At 34.4% G+C, this 24,632-nt stretch overlaps 1 protein-coding gene across 8 annotated transcripts in view; it reads left to right on the top strand.

Annotated features, from left to right (window-relative positions):
• LRBA (LPS responsive beige-like anchor protein) overlaps positions 1-24,632 on the top strand; it is a 786,930-nt gene that overhangs the window by 612,305 nt on the left and 149,993 nt on the right. For all 8 annotated transcript variants that reach the window (XM_043567604.1, XM_043567611.1, XM_043567619.1 and 5 more), the window contains exons 45-46: positions 7,439-7,579; positions 8,617-8,736. In XM_043567604.1, coding sequence (XP_043423539.1) covers positions 7,439-7,579; positions 8,617-8,736 — 261 coding nt within the window. The remainder of the gene's footprint in view (positions 1-7,438; positions 7,580-8,616; positions 8,737-24,632) is intronic.

Here is a 24,632-nt window from a genome sequence, read left to right on the forward strand (position 1 = left end):
GCTTTTGGGGGGTTCTTCCAGGCATTTAGCTCAACACTGGCATTGGATTATCAGATTATTCTAATCAATTTATGTGCCTTTCTCAAAGTCAGGTAAAAATCTATCACTTAATGTGAACCGTAGCTGAATAACATAGAACTACAGAGGCTACTAAATCTACCAGTGTGAGCATTCGAAATGATTTAGATTCTACATAGGTACAATAAGTAAAACGGAATACTTTCTTTTTCCCAAGATGTGTTCGTTAAATTGAAATAGTATAGAGGGTGTATGTTTAATACCACTTGCAAGAAAGTGTGTTTTCAAGGGATTAAAAACTACTCTGGTACTTGAAAACAAAAGTGCTTATTTGTTAACTCTAAAAGCCACAGTAGTGTGCCAATGAAATTTTCTTCTTGACAATATTAAATAAAATGTAGAGTGTGTGAAGATAAGTGCTGAACCATTTCAGCCATATATAGCATGTGACAAAATACCCTAAAAGCCAAGGTTGAGTAAAAATGCTGATCAGGCTGTTTGTTATACTTGTCATTTAGATAAAAGAGCTGCTACAGCTGACACAAAATAGTTGCTGCACCCCCTAACAGTGGCAACATGGCTTCAATGACAGAGGCTGTTCGTTTATTTTCTTCTTTTGCTGGTGGGGGAAGAAGGCAGGTGGTGGAGATGCACAGAATAAAATTCAGTGGCTTCTTTAAAAAGCCTTAGGGGCACAGAGAATGAAAGGCTGGTACGGGGTTAATGGATGCGGATATATAAATACAAAAATTAACAGAAAAGTAAAGCCATAAACTTTAGTGACCACACTTAATCTATTTTTGTTCACTTTTTTTCCTAAGCTTTTTTTGCCAGGCATCTTTCCATGTCCCCACGCAAAATATTCTTTTTTTAAATTCATTTGTGTAACCTTCTGCTAAAGTGATATCCATACACATTAGATAGGTAGGGGGATACAAATGTAAATAGCACTTTTTCAAAAGGATCTTTAGTCTAAACCTCCCATGAAAGGGTTCTAATGGCTTTACAAATTCAGCACCAGCATTTTTACCAACTCACATAACCCAGATCATTCTAGGATCTGCTAGTCAGTATAGTTAAAGTAAGTTCTAAATCTTGTCCCTGTCACTGTCTAGGTAACCAATCATTAGTAGTCATTTAACTTCTCTGACTCAACTTTCTTGCCTATAAATTAGGAATGCTAATCGGTTTATATATTAAGGGGTTGTTGTGAATATGAGGTAATTTGTGTAAGATTCTTAGAACCTTCACTTATACCCAATAAATGGTAGCATTGTCATCAGATCGACTGGACCCTTAAGTCTGTATACCATATTTATTCCCTGTAATCTTATAAAACAAATCATTATTCTCTAATCAGAATGATTGTCTCTTATGATATCACATTTGCTGATAGTCCATCCTCTTTCATCCTCCGAATTTTATTTTATTTTTTTTTGTTTAATCCATCCATGAATATGAGATACCTTTTACCTAATTAACAATCTTCAGTCCTTTAATCTGGCATTTTTATAACATATAACATTGGATTCCTATAACATTGAGTTCAACAATTTTGTTCTTTTTTCTTTGGTAGTTTTTAGCCCTTATTTTGCAATGGCCCTCTTTCAGTGTCTGTAGGCCTACCCTACTTCCAGGAAAAAATAAAATAATGTATAATCTGTCTTGCTCATGACCTCGTAAATGCTGTAAGGCAGGCTTTATGTGTAGTCATAGAATTAAAGGATGTTTCCAGTTTCCTAATCATACCAAATGAAGATGACATTGGCAGATGGCTTTAGGCCAGTCATCCAGATCCTAAGCAAGATCCTGAAAATAGTTACGCTCTTTTGCCTCCCCTTCCTGAGCCCCTTTTCACTTTTAACATCTCTTCACCACTCCCCTGTAACTACAAAATGTATTTTTTATGATATCCTATCCTTTAATGTTTCCAAAGGCCCATTTCTGTGTCTTGTATGCCAGAACAATCTTTTACTTCTTCTTTAAATTTCTCTTCTGCTTTATCCCACATAGTATCTAATGATTTTCCAAAGAAGGCCTTCACAGAAAGATGTAAAAAACTCTTTGAGACTTGGATTTTAAAAGGGAAATTTGTTAACTCAAGCAAATTTCTGCTTTGTTGAATTTGTGAAATTCCTTGCCAATTCCCTTTAACTTTCTTAGTAACTGTAATCATGGTCCAAGAGTTTGGAACTTCACTTCTGAAAGGTTGATATAAATTAGAACAGTTAACATATAAATCTCAAAAGGAAGAAGGATTTATGTCAGTCATGGTGGTAATAACAGTTACAACAACATTCATAGCAGCTGTGCTTGTCAAGTACTTTCTTTGTGCCAGGATCTCTGCTAAGCACTTTACATAAATTATTAGCCTTTGTGTCAACTTGTTAAGTAAGTATCATATTTGAAAAATGGAAATGTAAGAAATTGGGAAATTTTTGAAATTAAGAAAAGCAATTTTTAATTAATACAACAGTTTTTAGATGGATAAAATGATCCAAAACTGGATTTTTGAGCGCTGAATTTGTGTCTCCTAGATTTATGTTGGTTTTGAATTAGGTTACTCAAGATACTTCTTCATTTTTAAAACAGGGATATCTAGGTGCACTTGGGTGGCTCAGTTGGGTAAGTGTCAGACTTTGGCTCAGGTCATGATCTTACTGTTCATGGGTTTGAGTCCCCCATCAGGCTCTGTGCTGACAGCTCAGAGCCTGGAGCCTGCTTTGGATTCTGTCTCCTTTTCTCTCCCTCCCTCCCTCCCTCCCTCCCTCCCTCCCTCTTTCTCTCTCTCTCTCTCTCTCTCTCTCTCTCTCCCCCCCCCCCCCACTTGTTCTCTGTCTCTTTCTGTCTCTCTCTCTCTCTAAAAAATAAACAAACATTAACAAAAATTTTAAACAAGGGTATCTAGGGACATCTTGGTGGCTCAGTCAGTTGAGCATCCAGCTTTTGATTTCAGCTCAGGTCATGATCCCAGGGGTGTGGGATCAGGCCTAACTTCGGTGTGGAGCCTGCCTATGATTCTCTCTCTCTCTCTCTCTCTCTCTCTCTCTCTCTCTCTCTCTCCCCCCCCCCTTTTTCTCTTTCTCTCCCTTTCTAGGCACATGCTCTCTCTCAAATAAAAACAAACAAAAAACAGGGATATCTAGCTCACATATGTACTGTAAGAATGTGTAATAATATCTCATAAACTGCAAAGTGTTAGCTAGAGGTATTAATAACCTCAGATAACATTTCCTAAAATTTTTAAAAAGAAAAAAAACTTAGAATGTATCAACTCTAAAAAAGCCTTTTCTTTTTACAGTTAACTTTTACTAGTAATTAGATGAAAGTCTGTTATATGCCTTTGAAGGGGTCTATGAAACCAAAGCAGTTTGTTTTTAATTGATGTAGTAGAAGATGATTGTAATTTGCTTGACATTTCATATGCTTTTCATAGTAACGTTTGGATGCCCTTTGGACTTCTGAAGAGTAGCTTTGCTTTTAGTTATTTTCTTGAGGTAGGATAATGTAGCTTATTGGGACTACTGTGTACTATTGGGCTTCTGACAGATAATGCACAGTCCCATATGTACCATTAGAAGATTATGATGTTTAATTACCTTTTTCCTAACAGACTCTGCTAATTTCATCAGGCTTGCTTAGTAGCTTTTTGTCTTTAATATTATTCATCAAATAAGCTTCAAAATAGTAATAATTATTATAATGAATAACTTACTGTATGCCAGGCACTGAGCTGGGCATTTTACATGCAGTATTTTTGTTTCTCTACTAATTAGCAAAATTACTTCTCAAGAAAGGTAATAAAAAGATTTTTTTTTTTTAATTGTAATACTCTTAGGACACTTGATTTAGAAAGTTTTGTTTTGCATATCTTGTTCTGGAAGGGTTATTATTATTTCTCAAACAGAATACTTACACTTGGGCACCTGGGTAGCTCAGTCAGTTGAGTATCTGGCTCTTAATTTCGGGTCAGGTCATGATCCCAGGATGGTTGGATCGAGTCCTGCACCAGGCTCCATGCTGGGTATGGAGCCTGCTTGGGATTCTGTCTCCCTTTGCCCCTCTCCCCTGCTTGCACTCTCTTTCTCTAAAATAAAAAAAAAAAAAAGTTGTTAAAAAAATTACTTATCACTCTACCACAGTTGTCAATTTTGCTATTTGTGAGATTAGAATATCCTAAGAATAGTGATTTTTTTTCTATTTATACATTTTCAAGGGTTTTGGTGGGTTTTTTCTTTAATTTTTTCTTTTCCTATTTTAATCCAGATTCTTCTATTTTTTCCAAATGTAATGCTTCTGTTGGTAGTCCTCACAGTGTAATTTTTAAATTATTCTGTTTTGTTTGAACCACTTTTTTATCTTGTTTTGGTGGAAGTGCTTTTTATTCTGTAGATTTAAAAATCTTATATAATTTTATTAGCTTTTTATAATTTTTAAAATTATTTTTCTATGTCCTAGGGCTATTTATTTTTACTTTGTTATGACCTTGAATTGCACCTCTCTAATCAATACCTATTTTTTATTGATTTTTTTCCAGGAAGTTATGACCATTTTAAATGACCAGTATTTTTGCTCTTCTTCCCTTAATCAATTTGCTGATGTAAAAAAATACTCTGTCAAGCTTTTATAGTTAAACTGTACAAAGAGCTCCCTGTAGGAGATAGTGCTAGGCATCTTCTTGAATTGCCTTCCAATTGTTACTTTTAATATACTGTGTAAGTAAGAGGAGCCATCAGCATTTACTTTTAGTTCTTTTGCAGAGATGAATAAACATCTTGAAATGCTGATTTAGACAATGTTTTAAAAATGCTACGAAGCACTTTGGTGTATGACTGACTCTTGCTTAGTTAAATGTTTTGCAGCATTATAACGTAGTTGGATTCAGCTCATCTTTTAAAGCAGTTGTCAGAAAAATATGGGCCAGCATGGTAGAATGTATTAGCTCAATACATTGTCTCCATTTTATTATGAAGCTGCTGAGGAAGCTGTGATATACAGCACTGTCATTACAGATCTATTGTTAGGATGGTTCCACAGTCTTCTTTGCACTGCCATTAATTTATAGCAGTAAACAATATGTAGCCTTCCAACTGCAGCAAAGCAGAATCTTTTAATGAGGTGGATGTTATTACCACAATAAATCAGTGCTTTCGCGTAATGTATAATTCAATGTGTGTATTCCCACTGTAACTTCTCTGAGTAAGCTGATAGTGTATCATTGTCATTGCACAGCTCCACTGGTCTTTTTTTTTTTTAACCTTCTTTTATTTGGGGACTTCTTTTTTATATGCTTACAAATAAATGTGGTATGTCTTGATAGCTGTCCTGTAGCAGGCTTCAGAAACCAACTGTAACAATAACAGCCAGAATCAATACTGTGGGTTCTACCTATATGGATCTCTGCAAGATGCCATTTTTTTCTCAGATGCTGGTGAAATCAATCCTAATTGGTTTTAGCATTATATTCAAGAAACGTGATTCTATAACTATTGATTTTGGAGGTATACTCATTTGGAGAGTAATAAAAATAGCAGATAAAGTGAATACTTAATATGCTGCAGAACTATACAAAAAGAGCATTGATTCTATTTTTAATTCATATAATTTGTCTTCCAATGATTTTATTTCTTCTTTCTTTCCTTTTGCATGCCTCAGTCTTTAGGGACAACAACTAAAATACATTTAAAGACATTCCAAATTGGTTTTGTAACAAAGATTTTTTGGAGTCACTTTCATTCTTAACTGGCATAAATGTAGTAAATCAGATTTAATTCTTCTGTACAGAAACTACTGCTTTAAAAGATGGCATTTTAAATTAGTGTACCATGATACTGATTTAAAATAGTAACCAATGAAAGATTTTTTGAAGATTTTGCTTGTACAGTAAAAAATGACTTACAATATTGATTCAAACCAATCTATAGAAAGAGGACAGTGCTAAAGATAAATAGTTTTAAAAAATAGTTAACAATTAACATAAGATAGCCAAAATGATGAATTTAAAATGTTGCTTTAAATCACATGTTAACATGAAAAGCAATTTAAAAACAAATTCAACTTTGCTTCATTTTTAACAGAATATTTCTGAATACGTCTGTTTTTAAACCCACATTTTTTATTTATTTCAGTTTAACACATATCCCCCATAAATAATAAGATAAATTTAAGTGTTTTCTTCCTCTTATTAGTGAAGAGTGACTAACTCCTAAGTTTTCATTAAGTAACCTTATATATAGCTTTTTTTCAGTGAAATAGTAATTATATTTTAAATAAAGAATAGACATTTTCTAGAGATCAGAATGTTTTATGAAAATGAGTTATTACTTAAAGCAGTTGATTTTAACATTCTTTGAGCCCTCAGACCCCTCTGAAAATCTTAATACTCTGTATGCCTTCCTTAAGAAAATGTACATGTGCATAATCACACAAAATTTTGCATACTTTTTAATGGAGTTCGTGTATTCCCTAAGTAACAACAGCTACACCAACAATACTGATACCAGCTAACGTTTATCAAGCTACTATCTTATGCCAAGCAATGTTCCAGGGGTTTTACAGGCTATTATTTCGATCAAACTTTACCCCAATTCTGGAAGATACTCTTAAAAGAAATAGCAATCATTGAATGTTGTCAAGCATGGTTTGTAGGACTTTACATGTAATTATTCATTTTCAAAACAACCTTCTGACTGGGTGCTATTACTATCCCAGTGAGGCCAAGTTCTTCAACACTTTGCTATACTGCTTTTTGGCCCTCTGCTATAATGTATTATTTTTTGGTACAAGCTGGTACTCTGTCTTCTATTCTTTGTATGTTTGTATATATAATATATATACATATACATATATATATATTTTATATTTTAGGCAGGGATTTTTTATATTCTAAATTCTACTTTTATATGTACTAGTAGAAATTTCTAAATTTACATTAATCCCTTTTCACTCAGTCTCTTCCTTACACTCCTCGTTCCCTTCCAGTTTTGTTTCATCTTCTTCTTAGAAGCTATTGTAAATTAATCCTCTAACATCAAGATTGTGTTTCTGGTTGTTGCTTCTAATTAACTAAATAGGATTTTATAGGTGCTTTCCAAAGTATTATATAGCTAATACTCACTTTATGTAATTGTCTTTATGAAAATGCTTGTTATGGGCTGATTAAAAACCTATATTCAACAGAAATTGGACTCATTGAGAAATGACCGGTTTCTTCTTTCACTTTTTTCTGTATGTTTAACCTGCATTGGAAAAAAAAAATTCTATCCACTCTCTGTATAACACAATGTTTTAGCTCCAATAGTGTATATATCTCTTTTAAAATTCACTTTCACACTGGCTAATAGGACAACACTTAAAAAAAGAAATAAAAGATGATTACATTTATGCATTCTTATTTTGTTTTTTCCTTCTCTATTGGCAGCCAGTAGGAGCTTTGAATCCAAAAAGAGCAGCATTCTTTGCAGAACGTTATGAATCGTGGGAAGATGATCAAGTTCCCAGGTTCCACTACGGTACTCATTACTCAACTGCAAGTTTCGTTCTTGCATGGCTGCTAAGAATAGTAAGTTCAGTTTGAGTAATAAACCATGAATACATAAATTCAGTGTTGTGAAGAATATGCAGCAATTAAAAGTCATCAGCATCTTTTTTGAATGCTAATTTTTTTCAGTGATTAGATTTCTAATTATAAATATCTCTTTATCCCATTTGGTATGTATCTGATAACATTTTACAATAGAATAGCCTTGAAAATGTTTCACCTGGAACGATGTGAATTTTTTTTTCTTAAATTTGCCTCTTCAAATGGTCGATATCTCCTCAGACTCTAAATTGTAACATAGGTTATTTGAAATAGAGTCTATTAAAATAAGAGCTAAATAAGATTTTGTTAAGATAGACATACATTCATATGTTTCAGAAACTTCAGTTGCCCCAAATGGAATAAGGTATGTTTATAGATTATACCAAGGCTGCTGTGTATTGATAATATATTGGTTAAACAAGAAATGTTTCTGTAAAATTGAAAGGTGATTCATCTACTAGAAAGTAATTTCTTTGGGAAAGCATTAGCAGCACATCATTAATTAAAGCTTGTTAGAAGGGTAAGGCAGACATAAATCCTAGAAGTAATTTATAGTGCTTAGCTAATTTCAAGCAATTATCCACTAATATGTGTTTAAGTGTTCTTTAACTAAGAGGAGGCTTTTAAATCTTCTAAACATTTTTCTTTTCTTAATCATAAATTAAATATTGAGCCATAACAATCAGAAAATTACATATTAGGCTATTCCCCTATATTATGAAGAAAATGCAATCTAATATATGTCTGAATTTTATTAATAAATTGTTCTTGGAAAAGAAGAGAATCTGAAAAATGTTGAAAATGCCAAATTTTGGAAATATTTCTTTTGTTCTGAAACAAAAATAATTTAAATACATTAATGTAGTAATTTAGATATAATTCCCATTCTATATCTAGTTTGTATATATCTGGTTAATGTCTATTAGTCATTACAGTATCTAAATATAATGATCTATAAAAACCATATTTTTATGCATGAGGAAACATACCGATTTTTTTAATTGCTTATTTTTTAGGAACCTTTCACAACTTATTTCCTAAATTTGCAAGGAGGGAAATTTGATCATGCAGATCGAACCTTTTCATCAGTTTCCAGAGCCTGGCGAAACTGTCAGCGTGATACATCTGATATTAAGGTACAGAAATGTTTCTTTTTTTTCACCCAGAAATGTTTGATTTTACAGTTATTATTGTCAGTATGTTCCTTGTTGAATGAATGTTGACAATTTCTCTCCTAGCAGTGTAGCACTGTTTACTGAAGAGAAGCCTCAAAGCCTGAAGCTTTAATTAAATGACCAAGAACCACTGTATAGAATTTCTCTCTGCCTATCTCTCTCTTTTCTTTGTCTGTCACTACCTGCTGTATGTCTCCCTGTCTCTTTCTCTTTAGTTGTAGAATGGTTGTTTTTCTGCTTCCTTTAAGTATTTTTTTAAAGGAAAAATATAGTAGTATGAATGTAAGATAGCATGCTTAATGGCATTCTAGACTCAGTGAATAAAATTAATACAGTCAGTAAAATACCGTGAGAAGAATCTCAGCATTTTAATTTAATGTATTTTATTTCATTTCATTTCATTTTATTTTAGAGATCCCATGTGTCTTTTCTTAAGGTAATCCTCTTTTACCTGCTACCAGTTCTAAATTCATACCTGCTTCTCTTTGGTATAAAACTGCACTATTAGTGAGGGGAAAGAAGAGTTCTGCTCCTATCTATATGTTCACTACTGTAAAAAATCAAAAACTTTGCACAGTAGCTAACATAATTCATACTAGATCTTTGTTTCTACCCTCAGAAATTACAGTATTTTACTTTCATAACATAATGTCTCTATCTGCTGGGTCAGATGCTGTTGAATATACTGAGATATGCCTATGGATGTAAACTCCTTATGGTCTCATAAAGAAATATGATTTATGTGTAACTATTTATACTATATGGAAGAAAATGATAGGCACCATATAAGAAATATTGGGGTTTAGAAGAGGAAAAGCTACATTACTAATGTTTAAACATGTTACTATAGAGTACTTTAAAAAATTAATATGATAATTATATATTTTAATATGATACTTTATAAAATGTATTCACACACTTTATCTTATAGTAGAGTATAACATTGCCTCTATCAAAGCTATTTTATTGAAGATTACATTATATGAAGGAATCTTTTATTTGGGGAAATCGATAGGATTTTTTGATATTGCAAATAATGTACTCTGAAATTCTCTTGAAATTATATATCATATTCTTTAAGAGTTATCAGTAGAGGAGCTCCTGGCTGGCCCAGTTGGTAGAGCAAGTGACTCTTGATCTGAGTCTTGTGAGTTTAAGTCCCTCATTGGGCCCAGAGCTTACTTTAAAAAAAAAAAAGAATCATCAGTAGATAATTTTGAAATGAGTAATTAGATAACAGTAAATGAGAATAGCTAATGATTTAATAATTATTGTTGAGTTCTACTTCTGATCCCAAAGCTATTGAATTATTCATTTACCTCTTTTGAGAAGTAAGGGATATGGACACATGAAAATAGTGTTAAGCCTAACTTTTTTGTCAAATTGAAGACATGATTTTAAAAAAAATTTGTTAGTTCCTTCATTTGTTAAGCATCTCATGACCAAGTTATAACCTCGTACTTGAATTTGGTACTTGAAATTTAAAAATAAAAGCATGAATTTGATTTTTTTTTCTGCTCCATAATAAACAGACAGTGTGTATATCTTTAGCTTTCTACCCCTAAGTACTAGACATTCCTGCTTAATGCTTTGTTGGACAGCAGGTACATCTGATAGATCCTTGTAGTTTTGACATCTCTTTTTCCCAAATCTCAGCCTTTTTCTGTCAAGATTCCTCAGTGAGCACAAGCCTAGTTCCATTTACCCAAACACTTGCCTTAAAATACCCTACCTGTAAAAAAAATTTTAAACCCACACAAAATAGCTGCAACTTTAAAACCAACAAACAAAAAATAAAACCCACATGAACTTCTTTACCTTTCTCTTTCCCAATTTTTCTTATTCCTTCACAAATAATTAAAAATCAAACTCACCTCACTTTCTTTTGAATGCCTCAGCAGACTTTAATAAAACAGCTCTAACTACTAGACAAATACTAGGATTTCAGTTCTTGCTATTGTATTAATTTCTGGCTTTCTAGCAGTGTTATATAAAGCATCTGTATGAAGAAGTAGAGCACAAAGTGAAGGGAAAAGTTAATTATTTTTTTTTAATTCCAAGTGTCAAGTTGATTTGGCTTGGTTAAAAGTAATAGTTTTATTCATAAATACTATTTCATTATGATCAGAGTCACAGAAATTTTCTTCAGGACTGTTTGCTAAAATGTACTTGTTCTTCTAACTAATATGCATATTCTCTCTTTTTTTTTTTTTAAACCACAGAATATCTGTAGGGTAGATAGGATGTCCTATCTACCCCATTTTCTCTATTGATAATGAACTAATTTGGTCCCTACAACTTTTCAAATATTTTGAAGAGTATGTAATACATACACCATTGGAATGTGGAATATGGAATCATATTAATTATAGTCTGATCTTTATTTGTATTGTGTTGAATGTCTGAAAATACTAAGGAAAATGTTAAACAGTACAGAGAGAATAGTGAAACATGAGGCTGGGTAGTAAGAATCACTTTGTTGAGTGTATTCTAAAGTATACCTTGCTTGATGAATATGATATCCATTTTCTAAAATGTTTTCATGACGTTTTACAAAAATGAACTGTTGTGGAGTGCTTGGCTGGCTCAGTCTATAGAGAATGCAACTCTTGATCTCGAGGTTATAAGTTCGAACCCTACATTAGATGTAGAAATTACTTAAAAATAAAATCTTCAAACACATATACACAAATGAAGTGTTGTGAGGTAGATAGAAGATTTATTTAATTATTTATTTTTAGGGAAAAATAACAACATGGTAACATTTCTACTACTTAACTCTTTTTGTGCCCTAGGGGAACTGTCACCTTAATATCTTAGAAACCCTATTTCTTGCATTCTGCTAATATTGAGAGAATAACTTACTAAAAAATAAAGGTTATTCCTATGAAATAAAAGTAAAAATATGAATTCTTTTATTTCAGAGAAGAAAAAGACCTTATTAAACTTTACTAAAACAGCCTTTGATTTTTTTAGCATGATTTATCATTTTAAAATTCCGGGGATCATTTGTACTTTTGTGTATCATTGGTGGTTTCATTTCAGGTATGACCCTCAATGATGTTTTTCATTCTTACTGGATAAACTGTTAGATGTGTTGGTCAGTTCTTTAAGTAGGCTTACTACTAGTCAATAGAAGCATAATGCAAGCCACAATTGCCAGCCACATGTATAATTTTAAATTTTCTTATAGTCACATTTTAAAAAGTGAACAGAACCATGTGAATGAAATTAATTTTAGTAATATGTTTAACATATATATCCAAAATATTGTTCTTTAAACATGTAATCAGTATGAAATTATTAGATTAATGGCTACCATCTCAAGCCATGGATGCTTAGAACAATATTCCTGATGATGTACTTCATGTAAATATTGATAGGTAGTAGCAATAATAGGAATTCTTGAGGATTGAAATAGGAAGTGTTAAAATTGGGTTGGAGAATCTTCACTGTGATAAGTAACATTTTAAAATCCCCAACAGATTCTGTGTTTCAAGTTTTAAAAACTCACTTAAGTTTAGAAACTGAAGTGCAGAATAGATTACTGAATCATTATGGCCAAATTTTGTGAAGCAAATCACAGACTCATAAAGCTTGAATGAATTTCAGTAGGCAATCCACATCTGAATATTACACAGATATCTAAGTTTTTCTAGGTAGTTCATGTCACTGATTTTACCCCTGGCTCTGAGGCTCCATACTTATTTCAGGTACCCTTATTGTCAGTCATTTAATCTAATGGGTAAGTACAATCTGACTTGCTCATCTTAAACTCTTTTCCTTCTCTTCTAAGGAATTATTAATAATTAGGATTGAAGAGTGGAAGAAGTCATAAATATTACCTAGGTTCATTATTTCAGAATGGAGGGCAGTAGTAGATGGATCTAAAATGAAGATTATTGGAGAACTGTACTTCTCCAGAGGCCTAGAATTTAGGACAGTAATACAGTACTAAAATAACCTGTGTTAAAATTTTAGAAAAATTGGAGTAAAAGGTTTGATGGAGTCCTGAGGTAATATTTAATTTTAAACTTTTTATTTTAATTATATTTATGCTCTGTCAAAGCCCTGGTTGCGATACAGCAAGTAAGACACAGCCATTGCCTTCAATGAACGTACTCATTAGAGGAGGTACTGATAGTAAAACAGTCCCTGCAGTTCAGTATAATTGAGGCTATGTGGGCTCATAGCATCTGAAATGAAGAGAAGGGAGAGGAAAGAGGAAATTGAAGACCTACCATGAAAGGCTGCATAAGCTTTGGTGGGGAGGTTGGAATTTATCCTGGGGAAGTAAGGAGACATCGGAAGTATTGAAGCAGAGGCGTGACACGAGCAGATTTTTGTGGTTTTAAGAGATCACTGTGGTTGGTGTTTGAATATGTATTATGCGATGAGCAAGAATGGAAACAATCAGTAAACTTTTAAAATAGAGGAGAGGCAGTGGAGGCTTGAATAAAGTAGTGGCAATGGTAGTAGAGAAATGTAGATGAATTTCATAATGTACTTAGAAGGTAAAAACTGTTGTGATTTGGTGAATGATTGATCCTGTAGACCAGAGAGAAAGAAATGAAATTTGACTAGGACATGCGTGTAGAGTACACAGAGGAGCAGGTTTAGTTAGGAAATAAGTATCCAGCTCCCCGCCTTCAGGGAAAACCTCCTATGACAGCTGAACTAAAATCCTCGAAAACACACCTAAGTCAGCATTTATTGATTATTTATCACATGCAGTACATACTAGGCAGCACTTGGAGTAAAAGGGTAAGACAATCAGTTCTTTATTTCACTTACCTTCGGATGAGAATGACAGGTATACATAAAACTATTTTTAAAAAATTTTTAATGTTTATTTATTTTTGGGAAAGAGTGTGAGTGAGGGAAGAGGAGCAGAGAGAGAGGGAGACATAGAATCCGAAGCAGGCTCCAGGGTCTGAGCTGTCAGCACAGAGCCCGATATGGGGCTCGAACCCACAAACCATGAGATCATCTGAGCCAAAGTTGGACGCTTGCTGGACTGAGCCACCCAGGTGCCCCAACATAAAACTATTTTTAATACAAGTCAGACATTGATAAGTGGTGTCATAAGATATATACAAAATGAAATTAATTCTAACTGGGGAGGTGAAGGAGTGACTTCATAGAGCGTCTGGAGTTGTATCTTAAAGGATGCTAGAGAGTCTTAACTAACCTCCCAGATTTATGTCTCTAGCCTGTACGTTTCTCCTGACGTCTAAGTCCCTCGTCAATATCTCCCTTTGATATATAAAATGTATCTCAAAATTAACATGTTCAAAACCAAATTCCTCATCTTTACTCCTTCAAACCTGCCCTTCCCGCAGTCTTTGCCCTTCAAGTAACTGGTTTTCCAGTTGAGAGTAAAAGCTGAAGTCCTTACTGTGCAAGACTATGCCACCTACCCCTACCTTCCAAAATCCTATTAGTCTTGAGCTCTTTTTGTACTGTTGGCTCCCTTGCTCACTCTGTTCTAACTAAGCACGTCCTCCAGGGTATTCTTCAAATATTCCAGTGTCTTCCCAACTCATGGCCTTTGTTTTTATTTTTCCTTAAAAATTCCTTCAGATAGATATCCTTAAGGATTTATTCCTTCACCCTTTTCAAGTATTTGCTCAAATGTCACCTTTTTAAAAATGTTTATTTATTTTGAGAGAGAGAGTGAGCATGTGCGAGCAGGGGAGGAACAGAGAAAGAGGGAGAGAGAGAATCCCAAGTAGGCTGTGTGCTGTCAGTGCAGAGCCTGATGTGGAGCTCAATCCCACAAACTGTGAGATTATGACCTAAGCCAAAATCAAGTAGGACGCTTAACCGACTGAGCCACCCAGGTGCCTCTCTGATGTCACCCTCTTAGTAAGATGTCACCTTCTCTGTCTTCTCCATTTAAAATTACATCCCAGGGCACCCAGGTGGCTCAGTCAGTTAAGCTCCGACTTCGGCTCAGGTTATGATCTTGTGGTTAGTGAGTTCAAGCCCCGCTTTGGGCTCTGTACTGACAGCTCATAGCCTGGAGCCTGCTTTGGATTCTGTGTCTCCCTTTCTCTCCCCTCCTTCCCAACTCGTGCTCTGTCTCTCTCTGTCTCTCAAAAATAAGTAAACAGTAAAAAAAATAAATAAAATAAAATTACATCTCTCACACCAAGCCCTTTTATTCCCAATTTCATTTTTCTTCATATGACTCACCGTCTGACATACATATATTTATTTGTTTATTATGTCTTATTTTGTTGGAACATTAGCTCCATGACAGCATGAATTGAACTGTTTTGCTCACCGGTTTTTTCCCAGAGCTTAAAACAATTAAGTAGTTAAGAGGATGAATTCAAGGGATTGGGTTAAAAGTAATTCTCCAGGACGTGGAATTTGGTTGACTATAAGGATAGAAAGACAAAAACGTGTTTATTTATTTTGTTTATTTATTCATTTGACATATAGTTGACATACAATATTATATTAATTTCAGGTGTACAACATAATGCTTCAACATTTGTATAATTACAGAGTGATCACCATGATAAATCAAGCTACCATCTGTCACCATACAAAATTATATTATTAATTATATTCCCCATGCTGTATAGTACATCTTTGTGACTTATTTATTGTATAACTGGAAGTTTGTTCCTTTTTTAAAGATACTGTTTTTTTTTTTTTTTGGGACAGAGAGAGACAGAGTATGAATGGGGGAGGGACAGAGAGAGGGAGACACAGAATCGGAAACAGGCTCCAGGCTCCGAGCCATCAGCCCAGAGCCTGACGCAGGGCTCGAACTCACGGACCGCGAGATCGTGACCTGGCTGAAGTCGGATGCTTAACCGACTGTGCCACCCAGGCGCCCCTAAAGATACTGTTTTTAGATAATCTCTACACGCATCATTGGGCTTGAACCCACATTGCTGAGATCAAGAGTCTCATGCTCTACTGACTAAGCCAGCCAAGTGCCCTGGAAGTTTGTTCATTTTAATCACTTTTACCTATTTCACCCAACTTCCCACCACTGTCTCCTCTGGCAACCACTAGATTGTCCTCTGTGTCTTTGAGCCTATTTCCGTTTTTTCTGTTTGTTCATTTGTTTGTAGATTTTACATATAAGTGAAACGATACGGTATTTGTCTTTCTCCATCTGACTTATTTCATGTAGCATAATACCATCTAGATCCTTCCGTGTTGTAACAAATAGTAAGATTTCATTCTTTTTTTATGGTTGAGTAATATTCTTTCCATCTACCTATTACACACACACACACACACACACACACACACATTTTCTTCATTCATTCATTCATTCATTCATTCATTCATTCATCTATTCTTGGCCCTTTAGGTTGCTTCTGTATCTTGGCTCTTTAGTAAATAATGCTGCAGGAAACATAGGGCTGTATATATCTTTTTGGATTAGTGTTTTTGTTTTGTTTGGATAAATGCCCAGAAGTGGACGTGCTGGATTGTGTTGTTCTATTTTTAATCTTTTGAGGAACCTCCATACTGTTTTTCAAAGTGGCTGTGCCATTTTGCATTTCCGTCAACAGTGCATGGGGGTTCCCTTTTCTCCATATCCTTGCCAACACTTGTTATTTCTTACTTTTTGATTTTACCCATTCCACTGTGTGGTCCACTGTGTGATGTGTGGTCATACCTCATTGTGGAAGAGATTTGTATTTCCCTCATGATAGATGATGTTTAGCATCTTTTTGTGTGTCTCTTGACCATATGCCTCAAGAGGATTCTTTAGATCAGGTGTCTTCATAAATGATGCTATGAATTACAGTGAAGCAGGCTTATAGAGCAAATGTCTGAATTCAAGTTTTGACATGTTAATATATTTCCACAATAACAAGGATAATATCACCTATTGAAAATCCAAACCTAAGTTTCAGAAATGTCTCATAGGCATGTAGGGTAAGAAAGAATAATGGGTGATACTTATCATGAACTCCAAAAGAGTTGTCTATTCCATTTTGTCCACTTCCTCACAGTTTTCCATTATCTCCTGAGCCTACTCAAATCAAGCTTTCTTCTGCACTACTTTTGAAATCAGTCTTGTCAGAGGCATTGATGAACAGCTTCTGTGCTGTCAAATGCACATACTCAGTTCTCATTGTACTTGATCTCCCACCATTATTGACAAAATTAATTGATCCTCTTTTTGGGAGGTGGGGAGAGGAGTAACCTTTTCTTTACCTGGTGTCTGGAATAAGGAGCCACCTTTTCCTGGCTATCTTCTTACCATTTATTTTTTTCAGTCTCTTTTACTGGATTATCTTGTTTTCATACCCTAAATTATTAGAGTACCTTAGGGCTCAAGTTTTAGATCTCTTCTGTATGAGTACTTTTTCCCTAGGTGATTGCACCTTATCTCATGGCTCTCCCCCGAATTCTAGATTTATATATCTAGAATTTATATATCTAGCTCCTTTTGAACTAGATATATATTCATAGGTATTTTAAACTGGACATGTCCAATATCAAACTCTTTATTCTCCTCTTACCCTCCTCCCCACCCAAAGAAAACATCTTGGTTATTGGGTTGCCTGACTGTTCTCTCTTACTCTATTGTACCCTCACTTGCCTTCGCTGTTATTCCTCTTCAGAAATGCCAAGTCCACTCCTGCATATGATGTTCCATCTGCCTGAACCACTTTCCCCCGAGATACTTACTTTGCTTGTTTTGTCATTTTATTCAGATTTCTATAAAAAGGTCACCTCCTCAGAAGTGGGCTTCTCTGAACACCCTTTCTAAAATAATACCACGTCACCTCTCATCATTCTGTATTCCCTTATCTTGTTTTATTTTTTTTTACGTAGTACTTGTCACCATTTGGTATGATACATATGTATTAGTTTGTTTATGTCTCTATCACTAGAGCTTTATAAAGGCAGGGACTTTTTGTATTGGCTACCTTGTGATCTCAGCATTTTGAACAGTGCCTTGCATTTAGTTAGAAATCAGGACATACTGGTTGAATGAATGAATAGATGGTAAAATGTCAACTAAAAAAGCATTGGTGGAAGAGCCTGGCAGAAACTGAGAGGTCATTTGTGGATAAAGAGGAGAGTGTATGGCCATCCTGGCTAGAAGGGAACAGCAAAACCTAGATAGATATGCACTTCACATGGAATGGGGTTACGAATACTTCATATTTTAGGAAGGGCTTTTCTGTCCTCAAGAGAACTGATAGCTGAATGTCATTTGCTGGCCAAGAGGTAGGAATGGTTCAGTTTTCTACATTTTAACAATTAAGACAGATTGAGTTGTTACTGTTATAGCTTTCAAAAGAAGTCTATTTGGACATCCTGTCACTGGTCATATCTTGGATATTGAATTTAAAAGCCTATATTATAATGTATTGTATGTTATTAGTAATGAATGTAAAATTTGTATTAACTTAAAAAATGAGTAGGGTCGGGGCGCCTGGGTGGCTCAGTCGGTTAAGCGTCTGACTTCGGCTTAGGTCATGATCTCACGGTCCGTGGGTTCGAGCCTCGCGTCGGGCTCTGTGCTGACAGCTCAGAGCCTGGAGCCTGTTTCGGATTCTGTGTCTCCCTCTCTCTGTGACCCTCCCCCGTTCATGCCCTGTCTCTCTCTGTCTCAAAAATAAATAAACGTTAAAAAAAAATTTTTAAAAAAATGAGTAGGGTCAATACAGCATATTCTGTACTTAAAATTAAGTAGAGAGAATGCAATTAAATTCTAAGAGATTATAAATAATATTTTTTCAACCCCTGGGCTAAATAATATTTTTAAATAAATGATTATCAATATTACATGAATGAGTTTTAGCTTTAAGAATTAGCTCTCAAAAGTCTTGAGTATACATGAGTATACATATGTTTGTTAAATAATGGAGGCGATCAAAATGGAGATGATAGAATAGTTTTATTTGTGTCGTGTGAGATTGTAAAACATGAGACCTTTGACTTATCCTCTACTGCCTCAGAAATCCCAGGAGTCTGTAATCTGAAGATAAGTTAGGTTCCTTTTTTCTCCCATCAGCATGCCTTCTACCATAATATATTCCATGGATGCTGATGGCATCAGTGTTAGAGCCATTTATGAGAAAGTGCTTAAGTATAGCTAATCGAACATAATCACTGGAAATGTATTTCTTGATACATTTGTTTTTTTTTTAAGCTTAAACTTTGATTATGTAGTGGTTTTAGTTTCTTAGTTAAAATATTTTCATTATGTATTCTTCCTGTTTTCAGACATATTTTTAAATAATTCAGAGTTTTTTTAAAGCTAAAATAAAATAAAATTAAAATCTTACCTTTCCATACATCCTTTGCACACTTCTGGTGTATGTCCTCCCTTCCCCCACTGCCTGCCTTCTCTCTCTCTTTCTTTTGTATTTTTCCATCAGTCTCTCTCTTTCACACTCACATCCACATTAGAGTTAGCTAAAGTTTTCTCACCTCTCTCTTAACAATGTAAAACATTTACACTCTAATGTGTGTGAACTACCTATTCGTTCTTGTTTATATATACAACTTATGCACAACTTTCAGCTTTGTTCATTTAACCACATCTCTGTAACCCTTTTCTTCTTCATGTGTCAGTTGGTTAAATGATGTATCTATGCACTAATTTTTTTAGCACTGAACTTTGCACTCTTTTGTCTACAATGAACTATTATTTTGGTCTTTGATAAAAATTACTTGAAACACTGAATATTTTTCTTATGCTACTTATGTACTAAGCAGAAAAAAAAATCTTTTAAAAGGCACTTAGAAAATTCTTCCTGAATTATAAAAATGTACACACATCAGCTGTGATTTGCTTTTTGACTGGTGATCTTATGATATTTTTATTCAATTAAAAATGTGGGCTGTACATTAATATGTTCATAGACACTGATATTAACTTCTCTCCCATACGCATAGCTGTATGCATATATTTATGTATTTTACAACTTACTCTAGAAAGGATTTAAGGTGGGCATTTTATTTATGGCACTTACACCTTGCATGTTGTTTGCATTATTAATGTTCATTATCTCTTATCAAATTACGATTTCCTTGAAGATAGGGCCTAGAACAGCAAATGGCTCAGTTAAGATGTCCAGTTCAAATATAGAAGTGTTAAACGTGTTGAAAGCAGAAGAAAACTAAAATATTCAGGGTCTTCATAAAGTGAGCCATGTTAAGCTCTACAGTGATTGCTAATAAAAAATAACTATATTTGTTTTAAATATGATATTTAGTGGGAATTATTAAGTCTCAAATATTTTTGTGGACATATTTTTATAAATAAATTCTTTAAAATGCCCTTAGAATTATATTAAATGCTTTTATGAATGGGCATAATTCAGCAAATGACCTGTTTGCTTTCAAAGTCAGTCAAGTTGAATCTCTAATTTTGGATTTTTATCACGGGTCATGTTACTAACAATAATAGTAATAGTAATAATAATATCTTATGTGTACATAAAATTTTGTGTTGTTAGCCTGACAGCAACCCTGTGTTTTAAAAATGACAATTCACGTGAATAAGTGTTAGGTCAGAAGAAAAATTCATTTAAGGGCATGTGACCAGTAATTTGAGTAGATAAGACTCAAATGCAGTTATTTTTCTCTACTGTATTAGATTGGTATAGATTATCTATTATTTATTGGTTTGTAATCCATGATTTTTCTTTATTTAAGTGCTTTTGAAATGACAGTTTTATAATACCTAAAACCACATGATATTTATTAGATTTGTCTAGAAGGATTATAGATTATTTTTCCTTCTCCAGTTTTAAAAATTGCTATTATGTTTCTTTTGTTAAAGGAAAAAATAGCATGTTATCTACCAAATAAAGAGAAACTAAATTTAAACATTAATTTGAAAACTTACTGATATACAGTCCATTTAAAATGACTTATAGGTACAGTTCAACTCTAATCAGTTTTTTAAAAAGGTTTTTCTCATTTGTGGGCTAAGAAAATAAATATTTGAATGTTAAAATGTCTCAGAACGTGTTCATTATCTTTTCCATAACATGTTGTTCATTAACTCTTTTATTTACTTATAAAGCTTGTTTGGATTTTTTTTTCCTTCATAAAATATATCATGTTCCCAATGATGAAAAGCCAAAATTTTGCCTTCAACATCATTTTTTACTGTCAGTGTCCCCAAAGCACATGTTACCTTGTTATTATTCTTATATTTGAGTTGTCAGGATTTTATAATTTAGTAAGAATAGAATAAAAATTTAACTTTAGCTCCAAAGTAGCATCTTTTGTTTTTAGTTTGATTTTCTTGTTTCTTTGGGTTAATAGATCAGTATTTTCTAGGTTACCCAGGTATTATAGAAGTGATGGGTTTAGTTGAATGGACGGAATTGATGTCTATTAGGAGAATCATACAACCTCACTGCAGAGGCTGTATCAGTGGGGATCATATCCTAATAAAGAAAACTGAAGCATATGTGTGGTCACAACCAATGCTTGTCATTATGCCATGAAAGCCTTAGGATTGGTGATCAAAGCAATGGGCTTATCCTGAGCTGTGGTATAACCTCTGGTTGAACCTTTCAAGTTTTTATTTTAGGAGATGATGCAGTATATTTTGACCATGTTACCTGCCTCTATGACCCATCTGCCTAATTAAAAGAAAGGGATTAAAATTATTGTCAGCAAGTCAGAAGAAAATGTGAATTATAAATATCTCTGTCTTCTGTCTGTGTTTTTTGCTTCTCATTTTCCGCTGGTGTTAGAAAGAATTCCTGAGCATATGTTTTTTATCCAGGGCAGAATGTTCTGTTCTGATGAATATAAAACATACTTCACTTTGTAAATGTACATTAGAAGTATTAGACATAATCTCTGACTCTGTTACTAAATATCGTCTGTCAAAGGAGATAATTTTGAACTTAATGTTTGGTATTGAAGTATGGTTCTTAGGAAGATACTTTTAGGATTAAGATGGAATTCTGCAACGTATACTTGAATGTCACTATATCCATAGTAAATTTTAGGCATTATATGTACTTTTTTGTCAAATGTTGTTTGTATCTCAGTTGAGTTCAGTGTATTTGTTTTACAGTAAGAGGGTATTCCAACTCCTATCAACTGATTTATTTATGCAGATTTTCTTTTAATGAGGTTGTAACATGGTTGAAGTGTATACGGTCCCTTCTTTACTCAACTTAATTGTGCTTACTTGATTATGTCCTTGATATTACATGTAGATTCTTTGTAATCTTTCTCTTCACTGTTAATTTCTTAGAAACATTTATATCATTTTAAATTCATGTTCATTTTTAAAATTTCCTAATGGAAAATTTTTTTCTTATGAAGAAAAAGCTGAAATTCATAGCCTGGCATTCAGGGCTTTCCACAGTTTGACCCTACCTATATCTCTAGTTTCATCTGCCACTACATGTATACAGTCCTCTCTAAACCAATTAAATTGTTCTTCATTGATCATTGGAAACAAATGATAGGCACATCTCAATCCCTGTATTCCCCTTCTCAGGACTATTCTCATCTTTCTTCTCTGATTATTTATTTTAAATACCATTTTCAATCATTCATTCAACAGAGTTTTTCTGAATGCCTAATATGGGTTACACACTGTGCCTAGGCTGTGGAGGTTTAATGCTGAACAAGATAGGTAGTCTTCAATCTCATGGAAACTTCAATTTAAAGGGAGATAGAAGCAGACAATTACAGTACCGTTTGATGAACACTGTATTAGGGAAATACAATGTATTATGCTCTTTCCCTAAAGGTTTCTCTGTCCACCCCAACATTTATGCATCATTTTCTTTTTTTGAATTTCTGGAGTGCTGTTTGTTCCTACAACCAGTTTCCTCCCAATAAATGTATCCTTTCACTCTTATTTAGAAATTTAGATAATCATGTCTCTATATCCCAGATTTTAACACAGTTTTCTGCAAAGAACAAAAAGTAAATGAATACTTCTTTGTGATAATGTGTTCTATTACCCTTCAGAAGCCTACCTAAGGCTTAATAAAATAATGAAATAAGAGGAACTTCTTTAACATTTTATTCTTTAATATTTTTAATTTTTCAAATATTTTAGCTTATATTTTCTTATTCATATATAATTAACATCCACTGTTATATTAGTTTCAGGTGTACACTATAATGATGATTCAACAGTTCTATACATTGTGAAGTTTTATTCTTTTAATGAAAGTAGCATTTACATTATATTTCTTCCTGTACTGCATTCTTCCTACCATTTTGCCTCCTTAGAAATAATTATCACTGAGAAAAAAAGAATTATCATTGAATATATTGATATCTTTTTATGATTGGAGCATATATAATTCATAATTACCAACTACTCAAGTGTATAAGAAATGTCCCAATATGAATTCACATCTTCTTCATATTAGGCTAGTGGGAAATTCATTCACAGTCATTAGAGAGTAGAGCAGGGACCTCTTATTCCAGGCTTATGTGATACCTAGAAAAGTGGCCCTCACATCTTCTGTCCATCTTATTCATTGGTCGTATCCTCATGGTCTTTTGCAAGCAGGCAGCTCTGTTTGGGTTAAGAAATACTCGCTGATTACAAAGACCTTGGTGCCAAGGGACTAGCTTTCCTAAGTGCACCGTCATGAGCCTACCATGTTGGGCAGTTGGGCAGATTGTATGTACTGGCACTTGACTGAAGGAAGGAATAGGAGCTGAAATCCAGCCAGTAGCATACTTACCAAACTAAGTACCCTTTTGCTCCATTAGTCTAGAAGGGTTACCTTTTTCTAATCCATAAATAGGTACTATATGAGCAGGCAATGACCCTGATCACTGCTTGCTATCCCCTGGGTTTTAGCTTAACCTCTTCATCCCCACCTCTCCCAAAAGCCGATTATATATAGATTTTGAGAAATATGTTTCTCTAATCTTGGGGACAACCTCCCTCTTCTTTAGCTTCTATCTTTAAAAATACTAACTTTTGAGGGGCGCCTGGGTGGCTCAGTTGTTTGAGCATCCGACTTTGGCTCAGGTCATGATCTCACAGTTCGTGAGTTCAAGCCCCACGTCGGGCGCTGTGCTGACAGCTCAGAGCCTGGAGCCTGCTTCCGATTCTGTGTCTCCCTCTCTCTCTGCCCCTCCCCTGCTCATGCTCTGTCTCTCTCTCTCTCTGTCTCAAAAAAAATTAAACATTAAAAAAATACTAACTTTTGAAACTGCTTCTTCTGGACACCTTACATAATTGGTTCTGTTTGCTTAGACTTGCACAAAAGACAGAAAAAAGGGTGTCTAGGGGCGCCTGGGTGGCGCAGTCGGTTAAGCGTCCGGCTTCAGCCGGGTCACGATCTCGTGGTCGGCGAGTTTGAGCCCCGCGTCGGGCTCTGGGCTGATGGCTCAGAGCCTGGAGCCTGTTTCCGATTCTGTGTCTCCCTCTCTCTCTGCCCCTCCCCCATTCATGCTCTGTCTCTCTCTGTCCCAAAAATAAATAAACGTTGATGGGGCGCCTGGGTGGAGCAGTCGGTTAAGCATCCGACTTCAGCCAGGTCACGATCTCGCGGTCCGGGAGTTCGAGCCCCGCGTCGGGCTCTGGGCTGATGGCTCAGAGCCTGGAGCCTGTTTCCAATTCTGTGTCTCCCTCTCTCTGTGACCCTCCCCCGTTCATACTCTGTCTCTCTCTGTCCCAAAAATAAATAAACGTTGAAAAAAAAAATTCAAAAATAAATAAACGAAAAAAAAAAAAAAAAGGTGTCTTCAAGAGGCTTCTGCTGTAGACCCTGCAAATGTTCTGGAACTATATGACTACTCTTTTGAAATTGGAGAGGTTTGGGGTGAGAGGTAAAAAATAGAGATTTAATTCATATCTCACTAAAAAGTGAAATATTAAGCTTAATTTTTAATAAATTTTTAATTTT

This window comes from Prionailurus bengalensis, chromosome B1 (assembly GCF_016509475.1).
Source record: "Prionailurus bengalensis isolate Pbe53 chromosome B1, Fcat_Pben_1.1_paternal_pri, whole genome shotgun sequence".
Taxonomy (NCBI): domain Eukaryota; kingdom Metazoa; phylum Chordata; class Mammalia; order Carnivora; family Felidae; genus Prionailurus; species Prionailurus bengalensis.